Source organism: Aegilops tauschii, chromosome 2 (assembly GCF_002575655.3).
Source record: "Aegilops tauschii subsp. strangulata cultivar AL8/78 chromosome 2, Aet v6.0, whole genome shotgun sequence".
NCBI lineage: Eukaryota > Viridiplantae > Streptophyta > Magnoliopsida > Poales > Poaceae > Aegilops > Aegilops tauschii.
Genome location: NC_053036.3, coordinates 475335832 through 475359378, shown reverse-complemented (window position 1 = coordinate 475359378; position 23547 = coordinate 475335832). Strand labels below are relative to the sequence as shown.

The window sequence follows — 23547 nt, the reverse complement described above, 5'->3', positions numbered from 1 at the left end:
ACCTCCTATTTCGTGCGTAGGGTGACGCCTGACGGCCAAATGCACCGCCTTACGCGCGTGCCTTTGGGCCCCCATGTGCGAGGGTGGCGCCCCTGTTTTTTTCCTTTTTATCCTTTCCTTTTTGTTTTTTGCTTCATTAAAAAATGCCAGGGATTTCGAACAAATATCAAATTTCAAAAAATATTCTCAAATTCATAAATTTTTTGTGAGTTCAAAAAATCTTCCTGAATTTACAAACTATTGATTTCAAAAATATTTTGAATTAAAAAAATCAAGAATTCAAAAAATATTCACGAATTTTACAAAAATTTAACGAGTTCAAAAAATGTTCAGGAATTTTAAAAAAAGTTCATGAGTTAAAAAATATTCATAAATTTCAAAAAATATTCATGAGTTCGACAATGTTCATGAATGAATATTATTCATGAGTTTGAAAAATGTTCATTAATTCAAAAAAAGTGTATGTGAGTTCATTTTTTACGATCCAGAAAATATTCATGAATTTGGAAACAGTTTGCGATTTCAAAAAATGTTCATAGATTTTCATAATGTTCATGAGTTTGAAAATTGTTCTTGAATTAAAAAAATGTTCATACATTTGGAAAAGATTCCTGAATTTGGAAATTGTTCTTGTTTAAAATAAATATATGTATTTGAAACTTGTTCATGATTTACAAAAAAATATGAATTTTAAAAGTGCTCACGATTTTAGAAAACTTGTTCATGATTCTTTTTAAATAATGACGGATTTGAGGATTGAAAAAAGCAAAATATAAAACGAAACAGAAGAACCAGAAAAGAAAAAGAAAAACAACAGAAAGAAAACGGACAGAAAAACGCAGAAACCGACTAACAGGCCGGCCCATTACTGCGCGCACAAACGTCAAGGCTGTTGCCTTACTAAGCAGGCCAAGCTTTCTCAAAAAAATAAAAAATACTAACTAGGCCCAGCAGAGGCGCCGTTTGAGAAGAAAGGGAAAGTGCACGATGTATCATCATCTTGTGCAAGGCTGCCGACTCCAGAGCTCACACAGTGCTGGACACGCCGCGACGAGTCGGAGGGGAAAGATCAAGATGGAGGCGGCCGCCTCCAATCCGTCGAGCAAGAGGTTCGATCGCTCCGCCCCCCTCCCCTTTCCCGTACGCCGCTCGCAGCAAATTTACTTACTGGAATTTCTGCGCGGCGCCGCTGCTATGTGCGTGATTTAGGATCGCCCTGGTCACCGGAGGGAACAAAGGGGTCGGGCTGGAGACGTGCAGGCAGCTCGCGTCCAAGGGGCTCAAGGTCGTGCTGACGGCGAGGAACGAGGGCAGGGGACTAGAGGCGGTCGAAGGCGTCAGGCGCTCCGGTGCTGACGTCGTCTTCCATCAGCTGGATGTCACCGACCCTGACAGCGTCGCCCGGCTGGCGGATTTCGTCAGGGATCAGTTCGGGAAGCTCGATATCCTGGTATGTGTTAATGGGTACCTCTGCTTTGCGCTTTGAAGATTAGGACCTCGCGGATTTGGGGTCAGGCAAGTGGGTATTCATAGGGTTCCACTGGGAGCTCGTTAGATAGAAGTATGCATTTTATTCAGACTCTAAGTGTTAGTTGAACTTAGCAAAATTACATTGAAGAAATTGTTACTCAGCACATTGTTGCATTGAATAATTACAAAATGAATTTTAGAGTTCCGTTTAGAAGTATAGGTTCTGTAGATTTCTTTCTTTTACCTGGCTTGTACTAGTTAAAGCTGAAACGATGTTCTTACAGATCTTGTAAGCTTGGCTTGTCTGTTCAGATTATTGACTTCTTATTGTGTAGAAATAGTTTTTCTCGGATTTTTTAATTCGTCACCATGAATGTGTGGTTTTTGTTATATGTAGATAAACAATGCAGGCATTTCAGGCGTCGATCGAGATCCAGTTCTGGTTGCGAAAGTTAAAGAACAGGTGAATGCAGCAAAAAATTATGATGTACTGCGTGTTTATTTGCAGTTTGTCAGCAGTTAATGTCTACATCTATTTCAGAATCAGGTTGAGTCAACAAAATAATAGTTGCTTCTGTAGTTGTTTGTTGCTATCTATCAACCATGGCAGACATAAACGTCATCATTTCTTGTAACTACTGGAGCATACCTTACTTTGAGAAAACACATCACACCTGATGCCGCGATACATGATGTACATAGAAGTTTGGACTCTAGAAACCATTCATCAACCACAGCATCGACATAAATATCATTCTCTTGTAACTACTGAGCATAGTTTAGTTTGAGAAAACACATCTTGCTGATGTTGCAATACAAGATGACAATATATATATATATATTTTGAGAATCACCGGGGGGGGGGGGGGGGGGGGGGAGTTCCCCACCTGAATATATAATACAAGATGACAATAGAAGTTTACATTGTAGAAAAGCATCCATCAAAGTTGACAATCCTAAAATTTTACATTAGCGACAGCGTGTTTATTTAGTGAATTATGTGTTCATATTACATATAGAAGCTATGAATATATTATTTTTTATGATGTGCAAACAGAATTCCTCAGGAACTAATACCCAATTCTTTCCATTTATTAATTTAATTCCTAGAAAAAAATCTATTCCAAGATTATATTTGTACCAACAGAGAAGATTTTAAGTTGGTCAGCAAAAATAACTTCTACTCCCTCCAATCCAAATTAATTGACGCAAAGTTGTACTAAAGCTGCATCAATTAATTTGGATCGTAGGAAGTAGTATTGGTAATTCACCTCGTATCCATTTAATTGGATCTTTTCACCAAGGAAATGAATCTTAGATGGGCATGCTTTACCAGACCCACCTGGCACCTAAACACATGCATTTTAACAAGACGTCGTATACCAATTAACCTGTCTATGCATGGATAGGTTGAAAGCATGGATGTAGATCAGAGAGTTCAATGGATGAAAGAAAATTCCAAGGAGACATATGAGGAAGCAAAAGAATGCATGAGAACAAACTACTATGGGGCAAAGCTTGTCACGGAGGCACTACTTCCTCTTCTTCAGTTGTCCTCCTCTGGGAGAATTGTCAATGTCTCATCAGGCTTTTCACTGCTAAGAGTAAGTACTGTTAACCATGTTGCAGGTCGTACAAGACAAATTACCAGTTACACAAATTAGATTTAACATTATCTGTGCCACAGTATATGTTTCTGCTATAGCTTTCTCTATCACTTTGTTTTGTTTCGAGTTTTCGAAAAGCATCTATGCGGCCTTGCATTGTGTCTTCCAAGATATTATTATTTACTGAGCAGAGAGGAATGCCTTATCCTTTATTGAAGTGTTTTTTTTTTCTGTCAGAAAGCATATGTTCAGAAACTAGTTCCTTTAAGTTAACAATAACTATTGTTTCCTGAGCAGAACTTCAACAGTGAAAAACTGAAGAATGAGTTTAACAACGCTGACAATCTTACTGAAAAGAGACTAGAGGAGCTGTTGGATTCGTTCCTAGAAGATTTCAAGGCCAATTTGATAGAGGCACATGGGTGGCCGACCGGTGGCTCGTCAGCCTACAAAGTCGCCAAAGCTGCCCTCAATGCTTACACAAGGATTCTCGCCAAGAAGTACCCTAGGATGCGCATCAACTGTTTGACGCCTGGTTATGTCAAGAGCGACATGTCGATGCACATGGGAGTTTTGACGCCCGAGGAGGGCGCTAGCAACCCTGTGAAGGTCGCTCTCTTGCCCGACGATGGCCCGACGGGTGCTTATTTTGATAGGGATGGCGTGGCCTCGTTTGTGTGACTCTGTCGTACGTGTAATGTTTTCGTCCGGTTTTACTCTCAGAATATGAGACACCGTAACAGTAGTTGTCAATAAACAGTGTGCAGTTTAACCTGTGCTGTGCACTCGAATCGACATGCAAAATTGACAAATTTGACCTATGGACGAAATCAAATCACAGAATGACTGCCCGTGAAACTATTTCACGCGGCTGACCTTTTTGTGTGACGCCCGACACGAAGGCGTCACACTACACTGTGCAACGCCTCACAGATAGGCTCTACACGCCTGGCCAGGATCGTACCCGTGTGATCTAAAAATTACTAAGTCAGTGTGCAGCGCCTGAGAGCTAGGCGCAACACTATACAGTGTAGCGCCTAGCTTCTAGGCGTTGCACTAGTGGTTGCTTCATTTTGTAGTGCAACCACTAGTGCAGCGCCTGAGAGCTAGGCGCTACACTATACGGTGCAGCGCCTAGCTCTTAGGCTCTGCACAATGACTTAGCAATTTTTAGGCAGTCTGGGGTGCAACGCTGGCCAGGCGTGTAGCGCCTATCAGTGAGGCGTTGCACAGTGTAGTGTGACGCCTTCGTGTCGGGCATCACACAAAAAAGTCAGCCGCGTGAAATAGTTTCACGGACAATTCATTCTGTGATTTGATTTCGTCCACATGTCAATTTTGTCAAATTTACCGAATCGACATGCGTGTGTATGATCCATATTGGTCGATGAGGTCTACGGATCTTGTGCGTCTGTGTAGGGTCAAACAATGCGACAACACACACACACGCGCGAATACAGGATGACGTATGGGTGTTGCTGGCAGGCAATAGGATGACGTATGGGTGTTGCTGGCTGATGGACATGCTTGGTTTGTTAACAAAATTAGCCAACCATCGCTTTTGATGTGTGAATGTTTCAAACTTGCCAAAAGTTGATCCTTTCGAGAGGTTGCTATATCATGCTCGATGTTTGTGCCGGACGAAGACGACGAGCACCACAACGGCGACCGAGGACCGGAGCCGTTATAAGTGTCTTGCTGTCCTTCCTCCCATAACCATAACCATAACCGTCTCAGATAGCTTTAGGATTTTGGTGTCAAGATTGTAGGAGCGGCCGTCCGACCTCTGCCACCACACGTGCTGTTGGAGCTCGTGGTGCACCCTCACCTCATGGAAGGAGCCATCCTCCCCAGCCTGCCAAACACGAGGTTAGCCGCCCGCCCATACATGCTTAGCTGCTCTTGTCGTCGCCATGTAGCCTTGCAACTTGCAGAAATCTCATCGACTGCGGTTGCTAGGGTCGCCGTCGTCACCGGAGGGAACAAGGGGATCGGCTTCGAGGTGTGCCGGCAGCTTGCCAGCGGCGGAATTGCCGTCGTCCTGACGGCCCGGGATGAGATGAGGGGCGGGGAGGCCGTCGAGAGGCTCAATGCGCTGGGGCTCTCTCATGTCGTCTTCCATCAGCTGGAGATCACGGACGCTTCGAGCGCCGCTGCGCTAGCTGGTTTTCTCAAGGCCCGCTTCGGCAAGCTTGATATTCTGGCAAGTTTTTTTCCTTTCGTTTTAGTATACTACTCCCTCCGTTCCTAAATACTTGTCTTTCTAAGCATTTCAAATGAATATCACATACGGATGTATGTAGACATATTTTAGAGTGTAGATTCACTCATTTTACTCCGTATGTAGTCACTTGTTGAAATGCCTAGAAAGACAAGTATTTAGGAACGGAGGGAGTAGAACAATGCCCGTGCCTATTCTATTACGTTAGCTTGTGATTTATCTGTCAATAATAGTGTAACTGTGTAAATAAATGTTCATCAAATTCTGCCTGTGAATTACCTTATATTTTGATTAAAAGTTTGGTAAGTAAATTAAAGTAAAATTGGTTCTGAAGATAAATAAATTACAGTTTGTCTAATTCAAATCTAGATATTTTTTAAAGATGTCACATCTAAACTCCCATAAACATCTATAGCAGCAACAAGAAAAAAAAAACTAAGACAAAAAAATAAACCACAAACAGAATGGACATCAGTTTAGATGTGACATAACTATGTCATATCTAGATGTGTCTTAGACAGACCCAATAAATTAAGATGATTGTTATCATATGCATGAAAGGTTGGACGAAGGGTGGTGAGAAGAAATGTAAAATTCATTTCGCAAAAAAGATAAAAAAATCTTACGTTCTTTTTAAGTATTTTTTTTACGGGTACGTTCTTTTTAAGTAGTAGAGCTGCAGCTGCTAGTTGCATCCAAGGTTTGAATCACCGGTGATGGATGGATGTGCTCGGATGATTTGCAGGTGAATAATGCCGCAGTTGGTGGGGTTGAGTACGGCCAAGAGTTCGATACCAACGAGGAAAAGGTGAGATCACGTTGTTGTATTTTCTGGTTGGGTTTTTGTAATTTACTCCTGGAGGAACCGAGCCAAGAACCGAGGATAGGCGTCAAGCACAGCGACCAATTTTACCTGATAGGTTCATTCGGTAAAATCGGCGCGACTTTTTTCTGAAATTGTTCGGTTCAGACACACCAGCCTGAACAAGTTTATTTGCCGATGCATAATACAACAGTTCGGTGGCATGGATTTCCACCAGAGAGTTGAGTGGATGCTGAAGAATGCCCGGGAGCCCATCGACAGCGCGAAGAACAGCGTGAAGACGAACTACTACGGCACGAAGCATGTAATCGAAGCCCTGCTGCCTCTGCTTCAAGCTTCGTCCGAGGGAAGAATAGTGAACGTCTCCTCCAATTATGGACTCCTAAGAGTAAGTAAACTCTTATCTTTTTTTCACTGATCATCGTTAACCCAGTATCAGTACCACATGTAACGTTAAGGGATTCCGTGGCATTGTTTGCAGCATATCGGCAACGAGGAGGTGAGGCAGGAGCTCAACGACGTCGACAACCTGACAGAGGAGAGGTTGGCCGAGCTGCTGGACAAATTCATGAAAGACTTCGAGGCCGGCGCGCTGGAGCCGCACGGGTGGCCCACGAAGTTCTCCGCGTACAAGGTGGCCAAGACCGCCATGAACGCCTACTCGAGGATCCTGGCGAGGAGGCACCCTGAGCTGCGCGTCAACTGCGCGCACCCAGGCTTCGTCAAGACCGACATGAGCATGGGGTCCGGGGTCCTGACGCCGGAGGAGGGCGCACGCAACTTGGTGAAGGTGGCGCTGCTGCCTGACGGCGGGCCGACCGGCGCGTATTTCGCCATGGGCGAGGAGGCGCTGTTCGTGTGAGATACTGGGAACCGGATCCTCTAACATTGTGAAGGAAAGTCAGTGTGCTACAGTGTTTGCCTAGTGTAAAATGAAGAAGGAAAGTTAAGGACTGTAAGTAGATAATTAATAGGTTGTTTACTGTTTACTGTAAGTATAAATAATTTAAAATTAATTTTATTTCACCATCAATTTGTTTGTACGTAATTACTATAAATGTACATAGTAGATCATCAATTTGCAAATTAACTTAAGTCATTTTAGCCATAATCATATGTATAGAAAGAAGGAAAGTTAGGGTATTGTAGCTTCTCTAACTTTCCTTCTTAATGTTAGAGGATCCGGTTCCGAGATACTGGCGGTACGTGTGTGTGCGTGCCGTACACTTAATGCCCGGATGTGTTACGTGTTGATTTGAGATTGCGAATAAGATGTGTCATCTGTCTTTTTTCAACAAAGGTTTAGTTTTATTGACTCAATATTGTTGACGGATGATTGTGTTTGTTCCATATGTATACATACATGTATTAAGTGGAGTTGTTCTGCTTGTCTTCCAAGTCTGTACTTTGTAATTAGGGTTCTCGCCGTGGATGGAACTACCCCCCTCTACGTGTTATATATGGGCACCAATGAGGTGAATACAATTATCTTGCACCAAATTTTCTTCCTGGTGGTATCAGCTTAAACCTACGATCCCTACCCTAGCTCCCCCGAGCTGCCGCCACTGCGCCGCTAAACCTCCTCACGAGCTGCCTCGCCCACTCGCTGCGCCCGACCCGCCCGCCAACCGCGATCGCCACGCTGCCCGCGCCAGCTCCATTCGCTCGGATGCCTCGTTGTTCGTCTACACCCAGAGCATTGCTACAGCCTATCTGCTTCTATACGTTGACGACGTCATCCAAATGGCATGCATCATCAACCTCTTTCGATGGCTCACTGAGCGCCTTCGCTCCAAGTTCTCCATCAAGGACTTGGGGCCTCTCCACTACTTCCTCGGCATCGAGGTGATATGGCGTGCGGATGGCTTCTTCCTTCATCAGCAGAAGTATGCTCATGAGCTACTTGACCGCGCCGACATGCTTGATTGCAAGCCCGTGGCTATGCCTGTTGATACGAAGGTCAAGCTCTCCGCTACTGATGGTGCTCGCGCACCGCATGCCTCCTTGTACCGGTCCATTGTCGGTACCTTGCAGTAATTGACGCTCACTCGGCCCGAGTAGCAGTATGCTGTCTAGCAGGTGTATCTCCACATGCATGCTTCTCGCGATGCTCATTGGTCCCTGGTGAAGTGGATTCTCCGGTACATCCGTGGTCACATGGACCTCGACATCACCTTGAGCATCGCCTCCACCGATATCGTCGCTTATTCGGATGCTGATTAGGCTGGTTGTCCGGACACTCTTTGCTCTACTTCAGGGTACTGTGTGTTCCTTGGACCATCACTCATCTCGTGGTCGTGTAAACGACAACCCGCCGTCTCGCGATCCAGTGCTGAGGCAGAGTATCATGGCATGGCTAACGCCGTTGCCGAGTGTACCTGCTTCGACAACTTCTTCATGAGCTTTGTCATCCTGTTCACAAAGCCGACGTGGTCTACTTCGACAACGTCTCCGCGGTCTACCCACTACGAAAAAAGACACATCCGTGACATTATGGCCCAAACAAAAACTTTCTTTGTCATTGTTATGCCACTTGTATGATGATAATTGTGACAAAACACGTATCATCGTAGATGTGGTGGGCTCCTACTTCTATGACTAAAAATCATGATAGAAAATGGGTTTTTCATCCTAGGCCGGCCGGAGACGCACCTGCATGACATTCTTTGGGCCGTCGATGATGTAAATAATCATGGTAGAAGTGACGGTGAGGAAATTTTTGGGGAGTTCCCGGTTATGGTGGGTGGTCGGGGCCGAGCGATGCAGTGTGGTTTGCGCGTTTCTCTCGTACGCGTGTGTGTGCGAGGCACTTGCTAACTAAACCCTTTGTGAGGCGTTCGCTTACAGAACCCGAGCGATAGCATTAGCTACGTACTGAACACGAGTGATCTATCCCACTACATACTGAAGCCGATCGATCGATCCCTTCGCTGCTAACTGAGCCTGACCAATTCCTTCGCTGCTAACTGAACCCGACCGATTCCTTCGCTGCTAATTGAACCCGATCGATCCTTCTCACTGCTCACTGAAGCCGATCAAGCCCCCTTGCGAGACGTAGCTAGCCGGTGTGTTGGGTTGCCTCTCGATAAATAATGCCCGTTGCTGCCGCGCACGCGATACGTAGAACGAGTCAAGACGTGTGGTGAGTCCAGCCGGTTGGTTGGCTGTGGATGAATAGTTTTCGGTGGAGGTTGGATGAACATGACTCTGTGGTTGCCACTGGATGAACAGCACCCTGAGGAGGCCGCCACACACCTCAGCCAGTTGGGGGTGGATGAACAGGACCCCGTGGAAGCTGGATGAACAATAGCCGGTGGAGGCTGGAGGAAGTCGACGGTGAATGAACAGTAGCCCGTAGAGGCTGAAGCAAGGTAGTATACGGTGGATGAACAGTAGCCTGTGGACTCCCATTTTGCGGTACGTCACACCCCTCCCGATGAACAAGACCCCATTTTCACCATAGGCGCTCGAAGAGAAGCCCGTTTCCTCTGTTTTGCGGTACGCTAGAGCCCTCTCGATCAACAAGACCCTGTTTCGACCATAGGCGGTTGAACAGAAGTCTGTTTCCTTCGTTTTGTGGTACGCCAGACCCCTCTCGATGAACAGGACCCCGTTTCGACTGTAGATGGTCGAAGAGAACTTTTTTCCCTCTATTTTTAGGTATGTGAGACCCCCAGTCGATGAACAGGGTGCATTCCAACCCAGTCGGTTGCCCCCCGATGAACACAACGCTGTTTCCTCCGTTCTGACCCAACCGGTGGGCTGCCGATGAACATGACGCCGTCGCTGTACGCGTTTGAGACCCCGCCCGTATGTATGTACGTGGTCGTATTTACTTTCTTGCAGCGTGGCTGTCAGTACGTGTACACAATATAGACGGGACTGCTTGACATGCTACGTCGACGACTCCACTACGACACGTGTTGCTCCTTACTTGGCCACGGTTCATTGCTGCAGCGAGACCGATCGACCGCTATGTACATATACGTTCGCGACCAAACAAATAAGGCTACGTACGCTTTGACCTGGTGGGTCCCAGCTGTCAGGGGCATCATTTATTTTAAATCTCAAGTAATCACATGTAGGATCATAAGCAATTCAACAATATAACTGAAGGAAATATGCCCTAGAGGCAATAATAAAGTTGTTATTTATATTTCCATATTCATGATAAAGGTTATTATTCATGCTAGAATTGTATTGATCAAAAACTTAAATACATGTGTGAATACATAAACAAATACCATGTCCCTAGTGAGCCTCTACTAGACTAGCTCATTGATCAAAGATGGTTAAGGTTTCCTAACCATAGACATGTGTTGTCATTTGATAACGGGATCACATCATTAGGAGAATGATGTGATGGACAAGACCCATCCATTTAGCTTAGCATATTGATCATTCACTTTATTGCTATTGCTTTCTTCATGTCAAATACATATTCCTTCGACTATGAGATTATGCAACTCCCAGATACTGGAGGAATACCTTTTGTGCTATCAAACGTCACAACGTAACTGGGTGATCATAAAGATGCTCTAGAGGTATCTCCGAAGGTGTTTGTTGAGTTGGCATAGATTGAGATTAGGATTTGTCACTTCAAGTATCGGAGAGGTATCTCTGGGCCCTCTCGGTAATACACATCATAAGCTTGCAAGCAAATCACTAAGGAGTTAGTCACGAGGTGATGTATTACGGAACGAGTAAAGAGACTTGCCGGTAATGAGATTGAACTAGGTATGAAGATACCGACGATCGAATCTCGGGCAAGTAACATACCGATGGACAAAAGGAATTACGTATGTTGTCATTACGGTTCGACGATAAAGATCTTCATAGAATATGTAGGAGCCAATATGGACATCCAGGTTCTGCTATTGGTTATTGACTAGAGAGGTGTCTCGGTCATGTCTACATAGTTCTCGAACCCGTAGGGTCCGCATGCTTAACGTTCGTTGACGATATAGTGTTATATGAGTTATATGTTTTTGTGACCGAATGTTGTTCGGAGTCCCGGATAAGATCGTGGACATGGCAAGGAGTCTCGAAATGGTCGAGAGGTAAAGATTGATATAGAGGACGATGGTATTTGGACACCGGAACTGTTTCGGGACGTACTGGAAAGAAATTGGGTCACTGGAAGGGGTTCCGGGCACCCCTGGCATGTATATGGGCTTAATGGGCCAAGGGAGGGACAGACCAGCCCACAGAGGGCTGGTGCGCCCCTCTCCCTGGCCGAACAGCCCTAAGGAAGGAAAAGGGGGAGGGTTAGCCCCTCCCGCCTTTCCCTCTCATGGGAGAAAGGAAAGGGGGGGGCACCCTCCCCTGCCTTTCCCCCGCTTCTATACATGGCAGGGGGCGCCACCTTGGGAGAGACCCCAAGTAGGATTCCTCCTACTTGGGCGCCCCCTTGGCTGCTCCTCCCTCCCTCCCACCTATATATATGTGGGAGGGGGCGCCTAGCACACAACAAACAATTGCCTAGCCGTATGCGGCGCCCTCCTCCACCGTTTACACACCCGGTCATATTTTCGTAGTGCTTAGGCGAAGCCCTGCAGAGATGACTTCATCATCACAATCACCACGCCGTCGTGCTGTCGGAACTCATCCACTACCTCACCATCTTGCTGGATCAAGAAGGCACGAACGTTACCAAGCTGAACGTGTGCTAAACGCGGAGGTGTCGTAAATTCGGTACTCGATCGGTTGGATCGCGAAGAAAATTCGACTACATCAACCGCATTACTAAACGCTTCCGCTTACGGTCTACGAGGGTACGTAGACACACTCTTCCCCTCTCGTTGCTATGCATCTCCATGGATAGATCTTATGTGTGCGTAGAAATTTTTTGTTTTCCATGCAACGTTTCCCAACAATGGCATCAGAGCCATGTCTATGCGTAGATGATATGCATGAGTAGAACACAAAGAAGTTGTGGGCGGTGATAGTCATACTGCTTACCACCAACGTCTTATTTTGTTTCAGCGATATTGTGGGATGAAGTGGGCCGGACCAACCTTACATGTCCACGCACATGAGACCGGTTCCACCGACAGACATGCAACTAGTTTCGCATAAAGGTGGCTGGCGAGTGTCTGTTTCTCCTACTTTAGTTAAATCGAATTTGACTACGGCCGGTACTTGAAGAAGGTTAAAACAACAAACTTGATGAATCACCGTTGTGGTTTTTGCGTAGGTAAGAACGGTTCTTGCTGGAAGCCCATAGCAGCCACGTAAAACTTGCAACAACAAAGTAGAGGACGTCTAACTTGTTTTTGCAGGGCATATTGTGATGTGATATGTTCAAGACATGATGTGATGTACATTATTGTATGAGATGATCATGTTCTATAATTTATCGGCAATCGGCAGGAGCCTTATGGTTGTCTCTTTATTGTATGAAATACAAACGCCATGTAATTGCTTTACTTTATGACTATGCGTTAGCGATAGTTGTAGAAGCAATAGTTGACGAGACGACCCCGACGCAACGATGGAGATCAAGGTGCCGAGCCGGTGACGATGGAGATCATGACGATGCTTTGGAGATGGAGATCAAAAGCACAAGATGATGATGGCCATACCATGTCACATATTTTGATTGCATGTGATGTTTGTCCTTTATGCATCTTATTTTGCTTAGAATGGCGGTAGCATTATAAGATGATCCCTTCACTTAATTTCAAGATAAAAGTGTTTTCCCTGGGTATGCACCGTTGCCAAAGTTCGTCATTTCGAAGCACCACGTGATGATCGGGTGTGATAGACTCTATGTTCACATACAATGAGTGTAAGCCAGATTTACACACACGGAATACTTGGGTTAAACTTGACGAGCCTAGCATGTACAGACATGGTCTCGGAACACTGGAGACCGAAAGGTCGAACATGAGTCATATAGTAGATATGATCAACATGGAGATGTTCACCATTGAAGACTACTCCATCTCACGTGATGATCGGACATGGTTTAGTTGATTTGGATCATGTATCACTTAGACAACTTGAGGGATGTTGATTTAAGTGGGAGTTCATTAGTAATTTGATTAATCAAACTTAAATTTATCATGAAGTTAGTCCTGATAGTATTTGCAAATTATGTTGTAGATTAATAGCTCGCGTTGTAGCTTCCCTATTTTTGATATGTTCCTAGAGAAAACTAAGTTGAAAGATCATAGTAGCAATAATGCGGATTGGGTCCGTGATCTGAGGATTATCCTCATTGTTGCACAGAAGAATTATGTCCTTGATGCACCGCTAGGTGACAGACCTATTGCAGGAGCAGATGCAGATGTTATGAATGTTTGGCAAGCTCGATATGATGACTACTTAATAGTTTAGTGTGCAATGCTTTACGGCTTAGAACCGGGACTTCAAAAACGTTTTGAATGCCACGGAGCATATGAGATGTTCCAAGAGCTGAAATTGGTATTTCAGACTCTTGCCCGTGTCGGGAGGTATGAGACCTCTAACAAGTATTTTGCCTACAAGATGGAGAAGAATAGCTCAACCACTGAGCATGTGCTCAGAATGTATGGGTACTACAATCACTTGAATCAAGTGGGAGTTAATCTTCCAGATAAGATAGTGATTGAAAAAATTCTCTAGTCACTATCACCAAGCTACTAGAACTTTGTGATGATGTAACACCCTGAGAATCATGCTAAAGTAACCCCCTGTGATTAAGCTAATCATGTTGCTAAACAGGGCTTGATCACATTTGAACCACACCCTTGTCAAACTCCTAGTTCAAACTTCAAACATAATTAAAGTGGAAAATAAAAGTTTTCAAAAATTCAAACAGAAATGTTCAGTGGGTGCCAAATATTACACTGGTAATTATGGTGGAGAAAACACATTTTTATAAAATATCTAAATACTTTTAACTGAAATAAACAGAAAAGGAAATAAACAAATAAAAGAAAAGGCAAAACAAAACAGAAAACAGAAAAAAAAGAAAAGAACAAAAGCCCCCCCCACTGGACCTGGCCCAACTGGGCCACCCCAGGCCCAGCCGGCCGGCCCAAACCCCCCTCACCTTATCCCCTGCCCCCCCACCGACAGCCTCACCACTCGTTCCCCCCCGAAATATCTCACCTCCCTCCCCCCGATCTGGATCGAGGAGGAGGCCGTCGCCGTCGCGCTCGACCCCGCGCCCTCGCCTCGCCGGAGCACTGCCTCGCCGGCCTGCCTCCTCCTCCTCGCCGGCCTGCGCCTCGACACCGCATCGCCGTCGCCCCCGTCTCCCCCTCGACCCCCACTGCCGTGACCCTGCATCCCTCGGTGAGGCCACCGGCCTCCGTCGCCCGCCCCTCTCCTCTCAGTCACCGCCGCCCCGCTCGCGCTCCGGCGCGCCCAGACGCGCCCCGCCGCGCCTGGCCACGCACGCGCGCCCGCACGGCCTTCGCCCGCGCGCGCCACGACCGCGCGCCCGCGTCGGCCACGCCCCGCCTGCCCCCCTCGTCCTCGCGCCCTCGCCGTCGCGGGCAGGCCCGTGGCCTCGCCCCGCGCCCCCCCTCGCAGCTTCTTCCCCACGCCCGACCGCACCGACGCGCGCCGCGCGAGCCGCGCCGCCGTTGCCTCCCACCGGCGTTGGCCTCTGGCTTCGCCCCGCACCTCGCCCCCGTACGCGCCCGTGGCCGCACGTGGCCGCCTCTGCCGCCCCCTGCTGCGGCGCTGCTCCGGCCGGCGAGCCTCGCCCGCGCGCGCCCCGACGGCCTTCGTCCGCCGCGCTCCCTCGCCGTCCCGTTCGGGCGGACGCCGTTACGCCGTTGCGCCCGTAGCCGCAGTGCCCTCTGGGCCACTGCCAGTGGGCCTCGCCCTCTGGGCCACCGCCAGGTGGGCCTAGCCCCACCTGAGCTACTGGCCACTGGGCCCGACCCCCTGGCCCAATGACAAACGGGCCCACAGCGCCAGAACGTTTACTAATAAAAATAAATAATAATAATAATAATAATAAAACAATAAACTAATTAATAAATAATTAAACAAATAAATTATTAATAGTAAGAATAATAATACTAAATTAATTAATAAAAATTAATAAATAAATAAATAAAGAAATAAAAATAATTTTAATTAATTAATTAATTAAATAAATAAATAAATTAAGTTAATTAATCCTGTTTAATTTAATTAAATAATAATTAATTAGTTAAACCCTAATTAACCTAAACAGTGAATGACAGGTGGGTCCCACTGGACCCACATGTCAGTTGACTTAGTCAACCCCTGTTGATTGCTGATGTCAGCATGACATCATGCTGATGTCATAAATCCTAATTTCGAATTAAATTAAATAATTAATTAAATTCAGAAATTAATAAAATCTTTAGAAAATCATATCTTTTAATCCGTAACTCGGATTAAAATATTTTCAACATGAAAGTTGCTCAGAACGACGAGACGAATCCGAATACGCAGTCCGTTCGTCCACCACACCTCCCTAACCTATCGAACTAGCAACTTTCCCCCTCCGGTCCGTCTGTCCAAAAACGCGAAACATCGGGAATACCTCCCGGATGTTCCCCCCTTCACCGGTACCACCTACTGTCGCGTTAGGACACCCCTAGCACCGCTCATTGACATGTCACGCATCGTCATGCTTATGTTTGCATTGTATTTACTGTTTCTTCCCCCTCTTCTCTCCGGTAGACTACGAGACCGACACTGCTGCTGCCCAGTTCGACTACGGAGTCGACGACCCCTCCTACTTGCTAGAGCAACCAGGCAAGCCCCCCCCCTTGATCACCAGATATCGCCTACTCTACTCTCTACTACTTGCATTAGAGTAGTGAAGCATGTTACTGCTTTCGATTAATCCTATTCTGTTGCATAGCCTGTCATTGTTGCTACAGTTGTTCCCCTTACCTGCTATCCTACTGCTTAGTCTAGGATGCTAGATTTCCATCAGTGGCCCTACATTCTTGTCCGTCTGCTGTGCTATACTATCGGGCCGTGATCACCTGGGCGGTGATCCCGGGTATATACTTATATACTATATACATGACATATGTGATGATTAAAGTCGGGTCGGCTCGTAGGAGTACCCGCAAGTGGATATTTGTGGCGGAGCAACAGGGCAGGTTGAGACCGCCTAGGTGAGAGGTGGGCCTGGCCCTGGTCGACGTTCGCGGATACTTAACACGCTTAACGAGATCTTGGTATTTGATCTGAGTCTGGCCATTTGGTCTATACGCACTAACCATCTACGTGGGAGTAGTTATGGGTATCCCGACGTCGTGGTATCAGCCGAAGCTCTTTTGACGTCAGCGACTGAGTGGCGCGCGCCGGATTGGACTGGAACGCCACTAGGCTAGGTCTGCTTCCGGCCGCGTACGCAACGTGCAGGTGTGCATAGGGCGATGGGCCCAGACCCCTGCGCGCATAGGGTTAGACCGGCGTGCTGACCTCTCTGTTGTGCTTAGGTGGGGCTGCGACGTGTTGATCTTACGAGGCCGGGCATGACCCAGGAAAGTGTGTCCGGCCAATTGGGATCGAGCGTGTTGGGTTATGTGGTGCACCCCTGCAGGGAAGTTTATCTATTCGAATAGCCGTGTCCCTCGGTAAAAGGACGACCCGGAGTTGTACCTTGAGCTTATGACAACTAGAACTGGATACTGAATAAAATACACCCTTCCAAGTGCCAGATACAACCCGGTGATCGCTCTCTAACAGGGTGACGAGGAGGGGATCGCCGGGTAGGATTATGCTATGCGATGCTACTTGGAGGACTTCAATCTACTCTCTTCTACATGCTGCAAGATGGAGGCTGCCAAAAGCGTAGTCTTCGACAGGACTAGCTATCCCCCTTTTATTCTGGCATTCTGCAGTTCAGTCCACTGATATGCCCCTTTACACATATACCCATGCATATGTAGTATAGCTCCTTGCTTGCGAGTACTTTGGATGAGTACTCACGGTTGCTTCTCTCCCTCTTTTCCCCCTTTCCTTTCTATCTGGTTGTCGCAACCAGATGTTGGAGTCCAGGAGTCAGACGCCACCGTCGACGACGACACTTACGACACTGGAGGTGCCTACTACTACGTGCAGGCCGCTGACGACGACCAGGAGTAGTTAGGAGGTCCCAGGCAGGAGGCCTTGCCTTTTCGATCGTTGCTACTTTTGTGCTAGCCTTCTTAAGGCAAAACTTGTTTAACTTATGTCTGTACTCAGATATTGTTGCTTCCGCTGACTCGTCTATGATCGAGCACTTGTATTTGAGCCCTCGAGGCCCCTGGCTTGTATTATAATGCTTGTATGACTTACTTATGTTTTAGAGTTGTGTTGTGATATCTTCCCGTGAGTCCCTGATCGTGATCGTACACATTTGCGTGCATGATTAGTGTACGGTCAAATCGGGGGCGTCACAAGTTGGTATCAGAGCCGACTGCCTGTAGGAACCCCCCTTCCACACTCCTTGGCCGAAGTCGAGTCTAGACATTGCAAAACTTTTACTAACATGGCTGTGCGGCTTACGGGCCCACGTCGCCATTGGGTGGTACTAGGATCTTTTACTCCTCGACCTTTACTCTGGGACTCTGAACTCTCTTCTACTCGGGTTAAACGACTTTACTAACTCTAACACTAGGATCCCGTGACCGCGTTCACCCCAAAGATGGATAAGCCATAGTTGTTTCTTAGAATAGTATTATGAACAATGCACACACTGTCATTTGACTCCTTTGAAACGTCTTTGCTTTCAGATGGAACCCACGAGGCAGGTCGTTCGCCACACGATGGCCATTGGTGCCTCGGGATCACCTGCGGTGCTAGCTGAGATGATGACCTATCTGGGTTATCGCTGGCACCCTGAGTTCACCGTCTACGAGGAGTTCCAGGACTTTAACCAGGAGCAGTACCGTGCCATCGTCCACCTCTACTCTCGGGAGTACGACTCCACTACTGTGCTGCACACCGCACATGGTGTTGGTGTGACCATCGTTGTGGCTGTCCACGATGCAGCCTATGCTGCTCTGACACGTCTTCGTGGAGAGTATCAGGAGTTGGACACCTCCCCTTTCAGGCACATTGCTATCGCCTCTGATGTTGGTACGGAGGGATACTATACTGCTGCCTACTCCACTGTCACCCGGGAGCCCTTCTACCATCAGCACCTGGTTCTGCATGCTGATGGGCTGGATCGAGCTAACCGAGCTCTTCGCCACGAGATGTACACCACCCGTCAGCACCTTTACCGTGCTCTGACGCTGCTGCACCCCTTTGTCCGGTCTGGACAGGTACCGCGTACTGCGGTCTACCCAGCCAGGACCGTGATGCCCCACGGTGTTGGTTGGCCAGAGGTGGGAGGCTACTCTCCCGCACTTGGTCCTCTTCTGCCACCTGAGCATCGGGCTCTACACTTGAGTATCCGCGGCCCCCAGTCTGCTGACGTGGAGGATTATCCGTTACCTCACTACCAGCTGTCGGGCTACGATTACCTCCACAGTACCTCTTGGGACTGATGTAGGCTTGCTTGTAGTATTAGTTGCAGTCGCCGCGAGCCTGTGTGCCGCCTATGATGTTTTAGTCTATGTACTGAACTCTATGTACTGAACTCTATGCATGGCCCCTTTTGTAAGTTATGCCGACTACTATGTAGTAGCTATCGTGCTCCATTCATTGTGCATGTTTCATCATGAATGATTCTTGTCATTGCAAATTTTCTCAATGCTGAACTACCCCTGTTATATATTAGCAGGATGGTTAGACCAGGTGGTCGTGGTCGTGGTGGCGATGCCCCACCACCACCTGAGTACATGGCTGGTATGATCCAACAGTTTGAACTGAACCGCCAATTCATGGAAAATATGATGGCTCAGTTTCCTCGCCCCAATATGAACCAACAGCCAGCTCAAGTGACTCTTCAAGATTTCATACGCCTCAACCCAACCATCTACCGCAGCTCAACTCAGCCCCTGGATGCTGATGACTGGCTCCGTGACATCACCTATGAGTTGGAGTCTGCTGATGTAGCCCCTGCCAGCTATGTCAATTTTGCTTCCTTCTTCTTGAAGGGACCCGCAGCTCAATGGTGGGACAGCCACAGGCGTACTCTGCCAGCTGGAACAATCATCACCTGGCCAGACTTCCAAGCTGCTTTCCGTGCCCGCTTCATTCCTCAGGGAGTCATGGACCGGAAGAAGCGTGAGTTCCGCAACCTCACCCAAGGCAACAAAACTGTCGAAGCTTATCAGCGGGAGTTTCTGGACTTGTCCCGCTATGCTGAAGAAGACATTGCAACTGATGCACGCAGACAGGAGAAGTTCCGTGATGGCCTTCAAGCTGACATCAAGCTCGCACTTCTAGTGCATGACTTTGCTGATTTCGCCACCTTGGTGAACAAGGCCATCAATGTTGAAACTGGTCTGCAGGAATACCAGAGCTCACACAGGCGCAACCGTGACACGGGCTCATCTTCGGGCCCGCCCTCACAGAAGCGTAAGATATGGATCCCGAACAGCATGTATCGTCCAAATGCTTCTGCCCCAAAGCAGACCTATGCTGCCCCTCGTCTGCCTACACCACCGTCCAGGCAGTCAAGACTTCCAGCTCCACCATCCCAAGCTCCTGTTCCCACTCCGAATAATGGCTTGTGCTTCAGGTGTGGTCAACCAGGGCACCGTGCTAAAGAATGCAACCAGAACCAGAATCAATTGGCCCTTCCAGCAACTGGCCGTGGTAACAATCAGCCCCGCAACAGCAATGCTAAGTCTTATGGTCGTGCTCATGCCAACCACGTTGATCTCAACGAAGCTCAAGACCAGCCTGCTACTGTGATGGGTACACTCCTCGTAAATTCAGTACCAGCATCCGTTTTATTTGATACGGGTGCATCGCATTCATTCATGTCAGAAGATTTTGCATACAAGCACGACGTTAAATGCGAGGAGATGAACACCTCTGTATTGGTCAAAACCCCCGTGGGACAGTGTCAAACCTCCTTGGTTGGCATCGATGTCCCCGTGGAAATCGAAGGGCTGGAATTCTATGCCTCTCCCATTATCCTGAAGACGTCTAACATCGACCTCATCTTGGGTATGGATTGGTTGAAAGCGCATACTGCTTCTATAGTTTGCGCCACAAAAACCGTCCATCTGCTACACCCTTCAAATGAAATAGTTGCTTACCAAGCTAATCTGGTGCAAAATGCCGAGGCAAGGCTCTATGCATTGAATGCATTGAACGCTGCACCACTCGAGGGCATTGAAAATATTCCCGTCGTGCGTGAATTCCTCGACGTCTTCCCTGAAGAACTTCCAGGGATTCCCCCTGCTAGAGCTGTCGAATTCATCATCGACTTGAAACCAGGCACCACTCCTATAGCCAAGCGACCCTACAAAATGCCGCCGCATGAACTCCTTGAGCTTAAGGAGGAAATCGACAAGTCTCTTCGCAAAGGATTCATTCGCCCAAGTTGCTCTCCTTGGGGAGCACCTTCTCTCTTTGTCAAGAAGAAGGATGGGACAAACCGGTTAGTTCAAGACTACCGTCCTATAAACCAAGCTACCATTCAGAATAAATACCCTCTTCCTCGGATCAATGATCTGTATGATCAACTGGCGGGTTCGTCAGTGTTCTCTAAGCTCGACTTGAGGTTGGGCTACCACCAGATCCGTGTTCGCGAAGAGGATATCCCAAAGACCGCCTTCGTGACTCGCTATGGTTCATACGAGTACACCGTCATGTCTTTCGGTTTAACCAATGCTCCAGCCACCTTCTCTCGTCTGATGAACTACATATTCATGGATTACCTCGACAAGTTCGTCGTGGTTTATCTGGATGATATCCTGATATTTTCCAAGAACGAAGAAGAACATGCTGAACATCTTCGTCTTGTGCTGGAAAAGCTACGAGAACATCAACTATATGCCAAGTTCTCTAAATGTGAATTCTGGCTACCCGAAGTAACCTATCTTGGGCATGTCATCTCTAAGGATGGTATTGCCGTCAACCCCGAGCGAGTTCAGGCTATTCTTGATTGGACTCCTCCCAAGAACGTTAAGCAAGTCAGAAGTTTTCTCGGTCTCGCCAGCTATTGCCGTCGATTTGTCGAGAACTTCTCTAAGATCGCCAGGCCTCTGACTAACCTGTTGCATAAGGGTGTCAAGTTCCAATGGACAGACAAATGTCAGGAAAGTTTCCAGGCACTCAAAGACAAGTTGACTTCTGCTCCAGTTCTAGCTCCACCTGATACTAAGAAGGACTTCGTCATTTACTGCGACGCTTCCCGTCAAGGATTAGGCTGTGTCCTAATGCAAGACCGCAAAGTGATTGCTTATGCCTCTCGGCAATTGCGCCCTCACGAAGAGAACTACCCAGTTCACGACCTCGAACTTGCTGCTGTCATTCATGCGCTGAAGCAGTGGCGACATTACCTTCTCGGTAATCGTTGCGAGATCTTCACTGACCACCAAAGTCTGAAGTATCTGTTTACTCAGCCAGATCTGAACCTCCGTCAGCAGAGATGGATGGAGCTTGTTGCAGACTTTGACTTGGGTATTTCCTATACTCCAGGCAAGGCTAATGTAATGGCTGATGCCTTGAGCCGCAAGTCTTACTGCAACCACCTCCAGGTTCATAAAGTTCAGCCCTCGCTTGTTGAAGAATTCAGGAAGCTGAACCTCCATATTGTTCCTCCGGGTGCACTCGCTCCCCCTCCTAAACAATTTGGCAAGGTGAACCTCCACGTTGTTACCCAGGGTTCCCTCAATACCCTAGTTGCTAAACCAGATCTCGAGGACAGCATCAAAAGGCTATAGGGGTATGACTCTGAAGCCCACAAGATTAAGCGCTACCTCGCAGAAGGAAAGCCCTCATTCTTCACCATTTCTGAAGATGGCACCCTATACTTCAAGGGCCGCCTAGTGGTGCCATGTGCAGAGAAAAACCTGGATATGACACAGGAAGTTATGAAAGAAGCTCATGATACGCCTCTGTGTATCCATCCTGGTAGTACAAAGATGTATCAAGATATCCGTCAGAGATTCTGGTGGACTAATATGAAGCAAGACATTGCTCGTTATGTTGCTGAGTGTGACGTTTGCCGTCGTATCAAAGCAGAACATCAAAGGCCTGCTGGAACTCTGCAACCTATCTCTATTCCTGAATGGAAATGGGACCATGTTGAGATGGACTTCGTCACTGGATTTCCCAAATCGCAAAAAGGTAATGATGCTATTCTTGTCGTCATTGACCGGCTTTCCAAAGTTGCACATTTCCTGGCAGTCAAAGAAACGATCACTGCTAGCCAGTTGGCAACGCTCTATATGTCCAGGATTGTTTCACTCCACGGTATTCCATTGGTTATCGGTTCAGACCGTGGCAGCTTATTCACTTCAAGATTCTGGGCAAGTTTCCAAGAAGCTATGGGAACTCATCTGTCATTCAGTACTGCGTTTCATCCTCAATCGCAAGGACAAGTTGAACGCGTCAATCAAGTTCTCGAAGACATGCTTCGAGCTTGCGTTATTTCCTTCGGCAAGAAATGGGAGGAATCTCTCCCGTATGCTGAGTTCTCTTATAATAATAGCTATCAAGCTAGTCTGAAGATGGCCCCCTTCGAAGTGTTATATGGACGAAAGTGCCGAACCCCCCTGAACTGGTCAGAAACTGGGGAACGTCCACTCTTCGGTCCGGATATTATCCAAGATGCCGAAGAACAAGTCCGCATTATTCGCGAGAATCTCAAGACTGCTCAGTCACGTCAGAAGAGTCAGTATGACCGTCATCATAAAGACATGGTCTATCAACCTGGCGAAAAGGCTTATCTTCGAGTCACACCTATGAAGGGTGCTCACCGCTTCGGGATCAAGGGCAAACTAGCTCCTCGCTATATTGGCCCATTCACTATTCTCGAAAGGCGTGGAAAAGTGGCATACCAACTAGAACTACCGCCGAACATTTCTCAGGTTCACGATGTGTTCCATGTGTCACAGCTCCGCCGTTGCTTCAAGGATCCAATCCGAGCGGTGGATCACGAAGTGCTCGAATTGCAGCAAGACCTCTCCTATAAGGAGCATCCGGTCCGCATTCTCGATCAAGCTGAACGCCGCACACGTCAGAAGGCGATCAAGTTTCTCAAAGTCCAGTGGTCGCACCATTCTGAAGATGAGGCCACTTGGGAACGAGAGGATCGTCTGCGCGAAGAATACCCCGCACTGTTTCCTTCTACCTCCTAAATCTCGGGACGAGATTTCTTGTAGTGGAGGAGATTTGTAACACCCTGAGAATCATGCTAAAGTAACCCCCTGTGATTAAGCTAATCATGTTGCTAAACAGGGCTTGATCACATTTGAACCACACCCTTGTCAAACTCCTAGTTCAAACTTAAACATAATTAAAGTGGAAAATAAAAGTTTTCAAAAATTCAAACAGAAATGTTCAGTGGGTGCCAAATATTACACTGGTAATTATGGTGGAGAAAA

At 47.3% G+C, this 23547-nt stretch overlaps 2 protein-coding genes across 2 annotated transcripts; both read left to right on the top strand.

Moving 5' to 3' along the window:
* The first annotated feature begins 963 nt into the window (after positions 1 to 963).
* LOC109786613 (short-chain dehydrogenase/reductase 2b) lies at positions 964 to 3898 on the top strand. Its single transcript, XM_020345194.4, has 5 exons — positions 964 to 1109; positions 1210 to 1450; positions 1868 to 1933; positions 2880 to 3074; positions 3375 to 3898. The coding sequence occupies exons 1-5, from the start codon at positions 988 to 990 to the stop codon at positions 3756 to 3758; spliced, it is 1008 nt and encodes a 335-aa protein (XP_020200783.1). The 5' UTR covers positions 964 to 987; the 3' UTR covers positions 3759 to 3898.
* Positions 3899 to 4723: 825 nt separating this feature from the next.
* LOC109786747 (salutaridine reductase-like) lies at positions 4724 to 7169 on the top strand. Its single transcript, XM_020345308.4, has 5 exons — positions 4724 to 4946; positions 5037 to 5280; positions 6044 to 6106; positions 6315 to 6509; positions 6603 to 7169. Exons 1-5 carry the CDS (start codon positions 4909 to 4911, stop codon positions 6981 to 6983), a joined length of 921 nt encoding a protein of 306 aa, XP_020200897.1. The 5' UTR covers positions 4724 to 4908; the 3' UTR covers positions 6984 to 7169.
* The last annotated feature ends 16378 nt before the right edge of the window (positions 7170 to 23547 follow it).

Excerpts from the sequence above, each read along its gene's own strand:
- LOC109786747 (XM_020345308.4), top strand. The coding sequence starts at position 4,909 with ATGGAAGGAGCCATCCTCCCCAGCCTGCCAAACACGAG. Across the intron at positions 5,281-6,043 it reads TCGGCAAGCTTGATATTCTG|GTGAATAATGCCGCAGTTGG; the intron begins GCAAGTTTTTTT and ends GATGATTTGCAG. Across the intron at positions 6,107-6,314 it reads TCGATACCAACGAGGAAAAG|TTCGGTGGCATGGATTTCCA; the intron begins GTGAGATCACGT and ends ATAATACAACAG.
- LOC109786613 (XM_020345194.4), top strand. The coding sequence starts at position 988 with ATGTATCATCATCTTGTGCAAGGCTGCCGACTCCAGAGCTCACACAGT. Across the intron at positions 1,451-1,867 it reads TCGGGAAGCTCGATATCCTG|ATAAACAATGCAGGCATTTC; the intron begins GTATGTGTTAAT and ends TGTTATATGTAG. Across the intron at positions 3,075-3,374 it reads CAGGCTTTTCACTGCTAAGA|AACTTCAACAGTGAAAAACT; the intron begins GTAAGTACTGTT and ends TTTCCTGAGCAG.